The sequence below is a fragment of the Seriola dumerili genome, unplaced genomic scaffold (assembly GCF_002260705.1).
Source record: "Seriola dumerili isolate Sdu_G_001 unplaced genomic scaffold, Sdu_1.0 BDQW01000091.1, whole genome shotgun sequence".
Classification (NCBI taxonomy): Eukaryota; Metazoa; Chordata; class Actinopteri; order Carangiformes; family Carangidae; genus Seriola; species Seriola dumerili.
The window spans coordinates 5,233,738-5,248,630 of record NW_019174346.1 but is presented as its reverse complement, the minus strand read 5'-3'; the positions used below and the strand labels follow the sequence as shown (position 1 = coordinate 5,248,630).

The 14,893-nt window shown below is 42.8% G+C and overlaps 1 protein-coding gene across 1 annotated transcript in view; it reads left to right on the top strand.

Moving 5' to 3' along the window:
* Positions 1 to 14,893, top strand: part of LOC111222389 (Down syndrome cell adhesion molecule homolog) — a 74,050-nt gene that overhangs the window by 35,144 nt on the left and 24,013 nt on the right. The window contains exons 5-11 of the mRNA XM_022746104.1: positions 652 to 930; positions 1,147 to 1,422; positions 1,945 to 2,241; positions 3,555 to 3,830; positions 5,144 to 5,422; positions 5,665 to 5,784; positions 7,244 to 7,423. Coding sequence (XP_022601825.1) covers positions 652 to 930; positions 1,147 to 1,422; positions 1,945 to 2,241; positions 3,555 to 3,830; positions 5,144 to 5,422; positions 5,665 to 5,784; positions 7,244 to 7,423 — 1,707 coding nt within the window. The remainder of the gene's footprint in view (positions 1 to 651; positions 931 to 1,146; positions 1,423 to 1,944; positions 2,242 to 3,554; positions 3,831 to 5,143; positions 5,423 to 5,664; positions 5,785 to 7,243; positions 7,424 to 14,893) is intronic.

Below are 14,893 nucleotides of genomic sequence, written 5' to 3'. Positions count from 1 at the left end.
ATCTGTCTTCAAAACCAGTCTACCTACATGATATGCAATGAGACCTTGTTCTGCTTTTTGTGTTTCACTTTTTAGTTTAACTGTTGATTTTGGTTTGTTTCAAAACTGTTTTGCGCAAAGTGACAGAGGAACATATGGAAATAAATTCATGCTGGTAAAAAAGATCTAGCTAATGTGAATAGAATAGAGAGCGACAGGAAAAAAACACATGAATTAAAGAGAGGATGACATGCGATAAAGGTCATCAGAGCTGTGCCAACACAGAAAAGGCCCTCCCTTACCTTAAACCATTTAAAGGGACACTCTACCAATTTGAATCATAAAGCGCAGTTTACTTGTCATGAGGAGTTTTTCTCAACCTCTGAAAACAATTGCTTTCTGTCTTTTGTGGCTTTGAACATAGTGTGGCGTTTGAAAACCATAGGAATTTTCAAGACAGGGAGGGTCTTTGCAAAAGATGCTCATGAGTTGCATTATGGGTGCTGTAGGATCTAGTGTTTTTGGAGCTTGAACGATACTTAGCACCAAAAGTCAAGCTATCTGAGCCTCTGCAGCTTCAATATCAACCTTTTTTATTGTGAGTCTCAAAACAGCAGTGCTGTCCCTTACCAAACCTTTATATATGATTCCCTATCCCCCCTCCCCGTGCAGATCCCTCCAACTCAGCGCCCCACATCCTGGACAGCTTCGAGCGTCGTGAGGTGATGGCGTCTCATCGAGTGGAGTTGCCCTGCAAGGCCTCCGGTCACCCCGCACCCAAATACCGCTGGCTGAAGGACAACCGGCCACTGGAGCCCGACACACGCTTCAGACAGAGTGTGACAGGCCTGCTGATAGAGAGAGCCCAGTCCAGTGACACGGGGACGTATGTGTGTGAGGTGTGGAATGGCTACGGCAATGCTGAGGTGGTTGGCAGGCTGCAGGTAAAAGGTCAGTACCCGTGGGGCTGTCGGTAAGTCATTGGGGTTGATTTGTATCTGTGGTGTGATTCCTCAAAACAGGGGAAAACAGGGAAGTTGTAGATACTCCTTCAGATTTTTAAGGTGCTACAGGTAGCATATTTAACCCTTCAATGGCAATATGATTATGATACTTTGGTAATACTACTAGAACAAATAAGCAGCCACTGAACTGTCTATCCTACAGAGCCCCTGAAGGTCGTGGTGAGTCCACGGAAGGTGAAGGGCAGTGTGGGAAGCCAGGTGTCACTGTCCTGCAGCGTCACTGGCTCCGAGGAGTACCAGCTGTCCTGGTACCGCAACGGAGAGCTCATCTACCCCAGTAACAGCGTCCGCATGACAGGCCAGAACAGGGAGAACCTGGTCATGGCTGGTATGGCAAAGAGCGATGGAGGAGCCTATCAGTGTTTCGCCAGACATGGCAAGATGTCGGCCCAGGACTTCGTTCAAGTCATACTGGAAGGTCAGAATTCGCAGTGTTCTGAGAGGAGATATATTTTTAGATGGATTAGCATGCGTTCTCTCTTTGTTTTGTGTGTACAGGTGTTTGTGTGCATGCATGTGAATGCAAACTGCATGTTTGTGTGTTCATGCTCTCATGCAGGCTGTGCATGTGGTATTGAGTGCTGCAGTACAGCTGAGGCCCAGCCCATTTTATTAGATTTTCTGAAAGAGGCATGCATGCTGTTACATGAGCTGCAGTTGCTGCAGTGTCTGCCTCCCATGACCACAACAATATAAGGAGAATATTGATAATCAATGATGTTGGGGAGCCAGAAAAAGGAGCTGTATTAATCTTCTTTCTACTCTGATTCTGCTTTTTATACCACAGACAAGCATGTATGCAGCCAAAACCAAATCAATCTGGATTTTTAAAGGACTTTTTTCTTCTTCTTTAGATATGCTTCAGATATGCTTTTATGAGAGTAATCAGTGTAGAAAAATAAGATGTACATTTCCATGTGAATCTCCTTCCACTGTCCAGATGGTACACCCAAGATTCTGGCTTCATTCAGCGAGAAGGTCTACAACATCAACGAATTTGTGTCGCTGTCGTGCACGGTGAAGGGAACACCGGAGCCACGGGTTACATGGACTCTGGATGACGAGCCTGTGGTACGAGACAGCCGCCACCGCATCTCCCACTACACCAACGCTGAAGGCCACGTGGTCAGCCACCTGAACATCAGCCAGACCCAGGTCCCGGACGGAGGGGTGTATCGCTGTATCTGCAACAACTCGGCCGGGACAGTTTCCTACCAGGCGCGAATAAACGTAAGAGGTGCTTGTCAGATCAACTCTTCCAACACACCATCACATATACACATCAACATGTCTTGATTTATTCTGCTTTGGTACATTTTTAATTGGCTATTTAAAGCACATGGATGTGCAGATGTTGAAGGAATGCCTGACTAAGTTTGTCAAGACATTTGAGTTTTTAGACGTCAGATGTTGTTGCTAGTTTCTCTGTAGCTTTGGTCTGTTTCCACTTGCTCAGAATAGGGCTGGTACCTCTGCAGCCTCCTGTAGTAGCTCCTCCCTCCATTAGTCACTGGTGTCAACATTAACTTTTCTCATGCCCCGCTTCCTACCCAATACCTGCTGATAGCTTTATATTGGGACACCATTAGGATGACTTACTGTTAGCTCCAGCGTATGACTGTAGTGCAATCTGCTCTCTACAGGGACACGGTTGGCTGGATTGCTGTTGTCATGTAGCAGTAATACAGGGGCACTCAAGCTTTCTATGCATGGTGCACTACCGTTAGCATTGCTATATTGCAGAGAGGGAGGGGTACTTTCTGTACACTGATTGGTTTAATTTGATTGTGTTCATTCTTGCATGTTGTGAGGCTAAATAGGGCGATCCTCTAGCCCTTAAGCGAGGGTCCGTGAATGCCGAATGCAGCCAAGCAATGAAGATAAATCTCCACAGGTGCCATTGCGGAGAAAATGTAATGACTGTTTCTCACATCGTTGGCTTCTTAATCTTGCTAAAGAGAGTAGCAACCTAGGATATGCTTGTGCTCAAAGTATACTACAGAGCCTAGTTAAACTGTCTTCTGCAATGCTTTAAAGAGAAACCTAATAGTCCATTTCCCTGATAGACACTGAGCTATGGAAGCCTATTGGTTATTCTGTTGGTTTTTCACAAGCGTGAGAGAAAGCCAGCAAAATAAGTAATAGTTTTGAATAATAGCTTCATGAGTGTAGAAAAGGAACAGTCCACTCTAATGCTTGTCAGAGGCGAAAGGTAATATTCAGTGCAAGCTCAGACTGGAGGGCCCGTGAGTCCCTGGTTTGATGAGGCAAAAAGAAAATTTGATATGAAGGAAAACAAAACAAAATGGGCCCAGTGGTGAGGATTTCCTTCTTTGAGTTGCCTAGACACTTTTTCCTTAAGTGACTACAAGGACGCTTAATCAGGCAGTCTGACGCTCCTAAATAAATCTCGGTAATGTTTCTGTTTGTTACTTTGTTAAACTTTGTGGTGTCTTGAAAACACACACAACACAGCACAGCTATCTTTTATACCACCCCCCCGCCTCAAAATCATTTTAAGAGAGTTGTCTCTCCAATGTGTCCTTCAAGGGCCTGCCAGCATCAGACCAATGAAAAACCTCACTGCCATCGCTGGGCGGGACATGTACATCCACTGCCGTGTCATTGGCTACCCATACTACTCCATCAAGTGGTACAAGGACTCCAATTTGCTGCCGTACAACCACCGACAGCGGGCCTTCGAGAACAACGGAACCCTAAAGCTGTTTGACGTGCAGAAGGACGTGGACGAAGGAGAGTATACGTGCAATGTGCTGGTGCAGCCTCAGCTCTCCACACACCAGAGTGTCTACGTTACTGTGAAAGGTATGAACCCCAGTCTGATCTGTCTTCAGTTACAGTAACTGACTCATAATAAGCCTGGGTCCTACATTCAGAAAAATAGCATGAGATTTAGTTGCTGTAGCTGTGTGTAATCTCGGGTGCTCCATCATGATTATTACCAATCTCAAATGTCAAGTAAGCAGCTTAGGCCATTTATTTGAGATGGGGTATGACACACTATATTATACCCAAGTATTTGTTGAGTACATTCAGGGTAGTCCATTATGAATCTCCCAGTCTGCAGATACTAAGACAGAATCACTTTATCAGTCTGCACACTGACCCTGATGTGTCTTTTCCATTTGGCATACATGCTGTACATCACATTTAAAAGACACATTAAAGCATCACCTTAGTATCTACCTTTGCTTGTAGCAGAAAACACAGATATGCAAAGGGATATTTGTATATCACAACCCAGGAAAGAGAAACACTCATGATGCTGATAGCAACATACCATCTCCATCATCCTGGCCTGCTTATCTGGAGCTCATCTGAATATGCAGTGGCACTGAGCTGAGCCAGATGATGATAACCTCAGATGGCTCTCTTTCTTCAATGACGCTGCATAATTTGAAATGTCGGATGGGCAACCCCCCCCCCCCCCCCCCCCCCCCCCTTCACCACCTCTCTCTCTGTTCTCTCTGGCGGGTCTTGACGTGCTAACGAGTGTGCAAGGGGGAAATCACACAGCGTAGACAAAGCTATGCCGCCATTCCGCTTCAGCTAATTTGCCTCTCAGCTGCTTAGCATTCCACCGCTGCCGAGAGGGAATCCCCAGGAGCCTATTATCCCTATTTTGTTGTGAATTAAATAAGCGCTGAAGTGCAGCTTATTCCAGTGTTATTTTAAATCATTAATTTTCCAAAGCATCTGGTTCTCACGATGGCTACAGTATCCCCAGAGAGCAGAAGAGAGTGAGAGAGAATGTTATATGCATGTTGTCTGAGAGAGAACTCAGCTGCGCTACATGGGGAGAAGTAATAAAATATTTCTCTCGTCCCTGCAAAATCACAGCATAATGTTCCAATATGGAGAAGAAGGTGATAAAGAGAGAAATGTGACTAATGCATCGCCATGGGATTGCTTTATAAAGCACCTCAGCCATGACAGAATCAGAGGCTGAGCTGCTTCTGAGACTGAAGTCTTAAACCTGATGTTTGTTTATATGCACACAGGTGGCGACTGATTTGGAGAAACATTTGCTGAAATTAAACCTAAATTATGGACGTGTAACCCACAGGCCTGAGGTAAAACCCCTAAAGGGAAAATTAATTTGCATGTCTCTTCCACAGTCCCACCTACCATCCACCCATTTGAGTTCCCTCGGTTTTCCATCGGCCAGCGAGTCTTCATCCCCTGCGTGGTCATGTCTGGCGACCAACCCGTCTTCATCACCTGGCAGAAGGATGGTCGGCCGATCCCGGCCAGCCTTGGTGTCACCATAGACAACATAGACTTTACCAGCTCCCTGCGCATCTCCAATCTCACACTGATGCACAACGGCAACTACACCTGCATCGCACGCAACCAGGCTGCCGCCGTGGAGCACCAGAGCCAGCTCATTGTCCGAGGTGAGGAAGCAAATGATGGAGGTGGGACCGAGGTGATTAGGAAAAGTTCGCAGAAGATACAAGCAGAGATCCTTGTGTCGGGTGTCATTGCTGATGACAGATAAGATATTGATGATTATCAGTGTCAGATTTATTATTAACTTATTTTCTTTAAGGGCATATATGACCTAAATTTTGTACTTGACTTTTAACCCTGACTACAATAATATAACCTATGAATCTAATGGTTTCTCATCTTGCAGTTCCTCCCAAATTTGTGGTGCAGCCTAAGGACCAGGATGGAATCTATGGAAAGGCAGTGATACTAAACTGCTCAGCAGAGGGTTATCCTGTCCCCACCATCCAGTGGGAGTACTCTAAAGGTAAACACACCGCATCACACACATGAGTACACGAGGTGTGGCTATTAAATAATGAGACTGGGCTCATGTAAATCAAACCAGCATTCATCTCATTATTTAATAGCCACACCTCGTTACTCACACGTTACATACTGTAGTAACACACAGCTGTTCCTGCCAGGTTTAGTGAGAGTGTTTCAGAGACTTTTAACTGGATAACTTCGCTTCTTCTCTATCGCTAAACATGCTGAATTGTATGTTAAAATTTTTTGTCCTACAGCAAACTTATTCTCTGCGGTAGATGATTTTTTTTTTTTTTTTGAATGCCAACACAACAAACATAATGTCCACAGCCTTGAGGTTGAATGCATAAAAAGTCCAAACAAGCTCTGTAAGATGAGAAGCAGCAGTTGTTCAAGGAAGAGCTTTTTTTTCTATTTCATTCTGCATTATCTCATTCTGGCTGGATACAGTCTCTGTGTTTCTTGAAAACAAAGGATTGTCAATGACATGAGTGTCTATTGCTGTGGAAGTTATGCTGAACAGGTTCATGTGTTTTTCATTAAAATGTTTTAGCATTTTACATTTTTATTATCAAGGATACAAAAAACATTGAACCCTGACTAATAATTTTAGTTTAGCTGTCAGCTGCATCACATTACATTCAGTGGTATGAGAAGATATGGGATTCATGCAGCCTTTGAACAATTTGTTTAAAAAAAAGTTAAACTGCAAACAATACAAAATAAATTCATACATTAATTCATTAATTCTTGAAAAAAATGTATCTGGTCCCCCCCCCCCCCCCAAACATTACAAAACTTTGTGAAGGTAGAATTTATGTCAAAGCTGTTGTATTACATTTCCTTAGATTGTACAGATGTACCTTATGAAGTGGTCAGTGAGTGTGTATTGACTGTTGGTGCAATGAGTATAGATGTTGAACATGGTACAGGATAAGTTCCAACTGGAACTCCAGCAATGAAGTTGTAACTGATTTACATTGTTTCAAGGTAACTCTAAATCCTGTTCGCATGGCCAGCCACACCACAGGGTGTTGTAGCCACTCATCTGTAGATTCTCAGGTGTAATACCCAAAATGCATCAGAGATGCATTAAACAATGATTTTCCCCATAAATCTTTAACCTTGTCACAGTCACACAGCATGGATACCCCTGCTCAAACCTTTTTATGACACCACCAACATAAAGTGTTATCTCCTAGTTGAAACCATTCTACTGAGACTAGTTGCACTAACTGAGGATCTTATAATTGCTAAATTGCATTTGGACTCCTTGAGCAGAGGTATGCCAACATGATATGGCCTCATTGTTCTTCAGTCTTTCAGTGATTGGGTCAGGACTAGCTCTAAACTTTATCTAAACATTTCTGTGAGGATGGAGGAAAAAATAAATGTTGCCAGTGTATGTTTCCTTGTGTATTAGTCTAACACTTTATAAACACCCACTTCTGTGACAGGTGCCGGTGTCCCTCAATTCAAACCCATCGCCCTCAACTCAGGCTTTCGGATCGAGGTGCTGGTCAATGGCTCTCTGCTCATCAAGCATGTGCTGGAGGAAGACAGTGGCTTCTACCTGTGTAGAGTCAGCAACGATGTCGGCGCTGATGTCAGCAAATCCATGTATCTCAATGTCAAAAGTAAGTCTCATGGGAAAATAGCACCTTTCTGAACCGAAGAAGGTGAATTTGAAACATGCATCTCAGTGTTGTCAGCTTTAGATTTTCTCTGTATTTAGGGTAATGTGTTCCCAGTGTGGTTATGCTCAGTGCTACTGGTAATATTAAAGAAAAACATTAACACTAAGGCACAGAGGTTAAGTGAGTTGAACTGGAGTCGGCTTTGTCTGTGACAGTCGGGCCACCAGCAAGATGCCGTCATGGTGCTCGCTCTGTGCTTTCTGCCTGAGTGGATCCCACGAAAGCAACGAGCGCAGCCATCGCCACCGCATCTCTTGGAGAAAGTACAGCATTTATCCGCTGTGTGGCCAAGGACTTAGCTCCCCTCCATTAAGTCCTGAATTCTGCATGCAGGCAGGAGCTGCCATGTGGAAAAGAGGGCTGAGGGATGGAGGAAAAGGGGGTTGAAAGAGGAATGGCTTATCCATGTCTGTTCCCCTCCTCCCTGTGCCTGTCTTTTCTGTTTTCTTTAGTCCTCTCCTTCCTATACTGCAGGTTGCCTCTAGTTTATCCTAGCTTTATGTTTGCAGGAGATACAGTCAATTTTTTATGTTATAAAACCCTCTTGTTGTATGTAAATTGATGTCCCTCCCTTCATGTCCATCCAATGTAAACTATATGATGAGCTGCCACGTCACACCATGAAAGCATTGGAGCTAACACCCACCATGCTCACATTACCATATACATATGCAGCACAGCTGTGGATTCACTTTTCTCAGCTTTAATGAAGATCATAACCAACAGATGACTTTTAAGGTAATATTATTGAGATATATCCTGTCCAAACATGATTATTACATATGTGAGAAGAGACATCAAGCACTTTCTTTTGTTGAGACTGAGGCATTTTAGTGATGATGTAGTTATATTTCACTTTTTTCAACAGGAACACTGCCCTCTTCAGGTTGAAAGAGCACTTAATAAACCATGAGAGTCTAATACATGATTTAATTCACCATACAGATGCTAAAAGCAGGGAAGAGGTCCACATACTTCCTCTATAGCACAAACAACCATGTCACAAATAATGTATGTCTGAATTCCACAAAGATACACTCCTGTGAGTTTCAGTTGTGCGCATGATTGTGGATTACTGTGTGTGTGTGTGCGCGCGCGCGCATGTGCGTGTGCGTGTGAATGTGTGCGTGAGAGAGTGTGTGTGTGTGTGCATGTGCACATGCTTGTGTGTGTGTGTGTGTGTGTGTGTGTGTGATCTCTTCTGTGGCTGGGTGCTCATTTTGATCAGTCGCTGCTAGATGAGGCTTTTGCCCTTGTGGCTCTTATCAAGTCAGAGCAGAGTGCTCCCTGCTGAGTGTCTCACTGTCTGCCAGCCACAGCCAAATAGGCTACATGACCCCTCCTGTCTGACTCCAGCCTATCATGCTCCCTCATAGACAAACATGCACACAGACACAGACGCACCAATTCTCAGTACAGTCCCTTATTTCATTCGAGTGTTAGTCACAATTAAATATCTTTAAAAATATCCCTTTGAAGTATTTTTGTAATGCTCTGGTTTTCCCTTCAGGATGCTACCACTGATAACTTTTCCATGATTTAATAGATGCTAAAAATATGTTGCATTAACTCAAACAGCAGGTTTTCACTTCTTATAGCCTTTCAATGATGACATTTTATCCATTTATTTACATACACATCTATGTTGCTTTTCCCTTTTTATGTCACAAAATTGAGTCTTGGCAACTCAGAAAATTAACAGTATATTGACAATATTGCAGGCAACTGAAGGCTCAGAGATAGTATTTGACTGTTGATTTGGCAAAGAAAATATAAGTCCCATTGACAGCTGTAGTGATATACCAGAGAACAAGTGGAGAAGTTCTTTGTCTTTGCACACTGCTGAGAACAATGAGCATGAATTAACCTTTAAATTCACCAAAACCTTTTTACTGCACCAAAACTAAAGCAAACGCCTTGTGGTTAGGTATTTGTCATATTACAGTTCTCACCTAAATTAATTAGCCTACCTTATTTTGACTTAAATATTAGATTATAATGTTGCTTATCAGAGACAGAAAATTAATCAGTAACTATTTTGATATTGATTAATCATATAAGTAATTTTTAAAGCAAAACCTCTTTTTTAAAACCAAACATTCTCTGATTGCAGCTTCTTTAGTTTTAGGATTTACTGCTTTTTTAAATTGGTAGATTGGTTGAAGTTGCCGCCTTGGACTCTGACATTTTATACACCAAACAGTTAATCAGCAGAATAATTGATAATGAAAATAATTATTAGTTGCAGGCTTCCTGCATATCCTATAATATCTCATGTCAGTTTAGTTTGTGCACATTTCTGAGAGATTTTACAATGACTGTCATATAATTTTGCCACTGTACCTTCATATGCAGTCTATATGGAAATAAAGACTTACTGTGTGTGGTGCAGAAAAAAGTTCTCACCACCTGAAACTCTCCACTCTCTTTAGGTGTAGTCATTCAGTGGAGGAAACTGCATCTGTATTGTAACTATCTCTGTCTCACAGAATTTAGGACCAGGTTTCACTGGTGTCACAGATTTCTATATTAAGCAGATCACTGATGACACACACTACAAGATCTGATTATTGATAATCTCTTTATGTATTTCAGGCGTTTTGTGACTGTGTGTTTGTGTTTTTTTTGTGCGCGCGTGCGTACGTGCGTGTGTGTGTGTGTCAGCAGTCCCTCAGGGGCATGCTCTGCTCCTGAAGTGTCAGGCTGTTGTTGTGATAGTTGTGCTGTCCTGATTTGTGTCCCTTCTCTGTAGTAACCCCAATTTCCATGGGCGCCAGGGGAGCCATACCTCATCTTATCTCCCCTGTGTGTGTGTGTGTGTGTGTGTGTGTGTGTGTGTGTGTGTGTGTGTGTGTGTGTGTGTGTGTGTGTGTGTGTGTGTGTGCGCGCATCAGTGTGCAGACAATGAGCTCATTAACCCTTAAAGCCTCTCCGTAAGCTTAATAGTTACAGTGTTGAGCTTGTGCAGTGCACTATACCGTCTGAGGCTGTAATACTCGGTGATGTCGGACACTGTGGTGTGTGTGTGTGTGTGTGTGTGTGTGTGTGTGTGTGTGTGTGTGTGTGTGCGCGCATCAGTGTGCAGACAATGAGCTCATTAACCCTTAAAGCCTCTCCGTAAGCTTAATAGTTACAGTGTTGAGCTTGTGCAGTGCACTATACCGTCTGAGGCTGTAATACTCGGTGATGTCGGACACTGTGATGTTCTGTACACTCTGTGCTGTTTTTATGTTGTTTATCCAGGCCAGCCTACACCACTTGAGTGGTGGCAGCTACTTAAGAGGCTTAGGAGCCAATTAGGGGGCACACAAGCTGACACATGCTGAAGTAACCACGTGATGGATAGCATGATCTTCACTGTGTATTATTGGCTGTCCAAGTGAAGCTTGATTTATCAGTAAACAAAAATCAATAGATTTAAACACAAATGAGATGTACAGTGTAAGCACATGGGTGGTTGTGATGCTACCAGGTCATATATGTGATACAGGTGATCAAACAAGTTCGTAAGCACACACAGGGACAGACGTTTGCACACAAAGGGCTGCACATGTAATGCAAAGACATAATGTAAAGGCACAGATGTAGTGCAGCACAGTGCAGCCATTACAAAAGACTAATGGGCCAGGCTGCTAATGCAGTGGTTTAGATAGAATCCACTCTGCCAGGCTATTGTGGTGGACTCCCCGGGAAATGAATTGCAGCTATTGTGATGTCCTAGCTTGGCACTTTCATTGTTATGAGTGTCTGTGCATAGGCTAATGTCTCGTCATAATACACCATGTATCATCCTGCATGAACACTGCCACTGCACTGCAAAAATCACTTACACTCACTGCACCAGGATTAATTTCCACAGCTGCATGTGTGCATAGGTAAACATGTTATATTTATTTTTCTTTCATAAGCTCATTTATATGAGCAGTAGTAGTTTTTACATTGTCTTGAGCCCGACTGCAGGTGGAGGCTTAAACAAATGATATTTATACAATTTCCAGTCAAGCATCCCTACCTCCAAAACAGATGCAATTCAGTCAATTCATTACCAGTCCACAGTGGATACTATCAGAGTCAGTCAACAGCCACTCAATGTTTATCAGGTCCAATTAAGACCAATCAAGCCTATTAGACATCATAATGTCAGCAGACACAGTGATGAGGGCAGAGCACATAATGATGCTTCACTGAAGAGAAGTGGTAAATGGTCTTGTGGTCACTGAGCACACAACCATAAGGAAGTCCCCTCTTCTGATCTCTATTTCTTTTATCTTATTTACTCATCTGCAATCCATCCCCCTCCCTCCCACCTCTGCACCACCCAGTCTGCAGGCATTCATTTGGTATCATGCTCCATGTCCAAGCCAATTGTGCAGCTAAGGGAATTATTTCAGTACATTGCAGGCAGCCAGTGAACCAGTCATCTTTGTGAGATCGCCACGCAGCACTCTTCCCTCCCCCCCATCCAGACCGTCTCTTCCCCAGCGCCCATTTACAGTGCGCCTCCGGGGTAGGGAGCTATGCACATCTCAGCTCGTCGTCTGTTGTCTGCCCCTCGTGGACCCATTGAGCCGGGGCGCCCTATGGCTTACACAGGCCTGCCAGGCAGCCAGTGACAGTGTGGGGTGAAATGTAGACTAGCATCTCATTGCTCTCAACACTGAGATGCTCTGATGAAGCTACTTAGATAGCACACTAGGAAAGTTACGTTACACATTTTCAACTTTTAATAAAATGTTTAAAAAAAACAACCTCAGTTCAGACACAGATTCTGACAGTTTGACAGTTGCCATGGCTGATCAATCAATCAAGAAAATAGTGCCCTCTAGAGAAATCAACAACAATTCAATAAATCCAATCTAAGATGTCCTAAAAGCAGTAACTTCAATCTTTTGGTGGACTAAATGATAAGCTTCCAAAGTGGAACTTGATATTTCAGCACTTTTTCTTACTAATAACAATTAATCCAGCTCAAATGATGCTGAAATGAATGTGATGCCTTTTCATCACGTCACATTTCATTCAACCTGTGCGATGCTGTGTAAGTGTAAGTAGCCACTCATATGGTCAGGTAGATATGTTTTCTTTGTGTGTGTGTGTGTGTGTGTGTGTGTGTATGTGTGTGTGCTTTGTTTTCTTTTGGCCCTGCATTGCGACATTCAGGGCGTGATTGTGTAATAATCATCATCATATACTACTGTGAAAATCAATGGCAGGTCCATGTTCTATTCCTGGCTACTAGAAATGGCCCTTTTTTCTAAGAGTAGAGACTGAAGAGAGAGAGGAAGGAGGAGAGGGAGGGGGGAGGCGAGGTGGGGAGAGGAGAGGAGAGGAGAGGAGAGACTGTCCGATGCTGGTTGGCATGGTAACCTGGCCAGGTGAAAGGGAGCCTGGGAGAAGGAGGGTGGGATTGGGGGGGGGGGGGCTTTTGTCTCACGGGAGTAGCCTATCAGCAGCCAGCCTATCCCCCACAATCCCCTGCAGGCTTAAACGTATCATCACTGCCCTCTGGGTTGCTGTGGAGGAACAGGGCTCTCCTCACCTCCACATATATACACACTGTACTGTGCAGAAAAACATACACTATGCACTCTACTATTATTCACTGGTTCTACAAAAGCTGCAGTGTTGACATTTTATTTTATTTTCCCTTTACACTAATGTAAGCTACAGATACAGCTCCAGATCACAAGGAATAATCTTAGGATGAAAAACAGACATGTTTGGGACTGCAACACACTGACATTCACACTGTTCCCTGTCATCGTCCTCCCCTCTTCATCACAAATACATCACATCTCATTGGTTTCTAAAGAGAAGTATTGCATGAGTGTTTTTCTTGTACGTGTTTACGGGACAACGAGCTCTGTTTAGTCATCTACTTATGCTTCATTTGTGCACATTATTGTATCTAATGTTCCCTCCAGTCTTTCCAGATGTGCATACAGAAAAGTATTGATATAATAATAATAAGGGACAAAGTGACTCAACGTAGGGCAAGATTTAGGATTAAACCCTGTGTCTGGTCTCATTTCTTGTGTTTAATGCTCCTTGTTTCCTCCATCTCACCTCTCGTTTTCTTTCTTACCCTTTTTTATTTTCTCTCTCTCTTTACTCCTCCCCGTTGTCTTGTTCCCATAATTCCACTCAATATTAAAGAAATACATCAACACAACAATTATAGGGCCACAAAGTGTGCCTCAGGGCTGGCTCAGCTGGGCCGCTTGCACACACAAACACACCCGCATTGCACACACATACATATGCACAGGCACAAGCTGATGCATGTACAAACACACTTAGACACACACACACACACACACACGCACACACACACGCACACACACACACACACACACACACACACACACACATACAAATTGCATGTGCCTCATCTCTGAGCCTGCCTCATGCTGCATAGACACTCCCAGTGCTGGGTATTTGTTTGCTTTTGTATCTCTGCCTTCGTAGACATTAGTCTCGTCTCAAAATGTTTGCTGTAAAAATAAATTCACTATAATGTTGCAACATATTAATGGCAGAGCTGCTGTTATTGAAATAAAATAAAAATAATCCAGGAAATGATTTTCTGTGCAACAATTCTAGTAACAGATTCAGGAAAAGAAATGAACAGCATTAAAGCTTTGAAGTAATATTTCCTTCAACTACCTGTTGGAAAATCTGTCGTTTCAGACAATTTTTGAAAATGTTGAACGTTTGAACGTTTGTGTAGCTTCAATTGATCTTTTATATGCATCAGTCTGACCTCAAAAACATGAAAAAAAGCTGTATTGCTGGCATGTATGCATGTATTGTCATCAGTGCCTCTCTAGTCATAGGGTGAATTTGAAAATTCATGTGTTCTATTATTCTAAAAATATGGATGTTTTTATATATTTATATATGTTTATATTTGTATTGTTTGTATGTTTTTATATATAAAAACATAAAAACAATACATGTTTTTTATCTTGAGTCTAAAAACATCAAATGGTTATTTTGTGTTTCAATCAATAAGTGAATGCTGATTTTCTGTAGTTCTCCCAACTAAAGAGCTGCTTTCGGGTGTGTAGCAGCTCAGCCAGGAAGAGCCACTGTTCTGATTGGCTGTGAGATCAAAAGACCCCCCACCCCACCCCACCCCACCGCACCCCCATCCCCCACCTCACTCACACACACAGACACGCAAACCAAACCTAAAGATGAGTGGTCGATTCCAGTTCACATTTGTACCTCACCAGCTGATAATGCTCAGACTTATTCCTTTTTTTCAATATAAAACAAAATGTTGTTATATACAGTATATTTTGTTGTTTTTTTATTTTCTTTGAGCAAATTTTTCCTCTTGAAAACTTAATCACCAAAATATTGCCAATAATGTTTTTGTGATTATTGCAGCAGTGCAGCACTTCT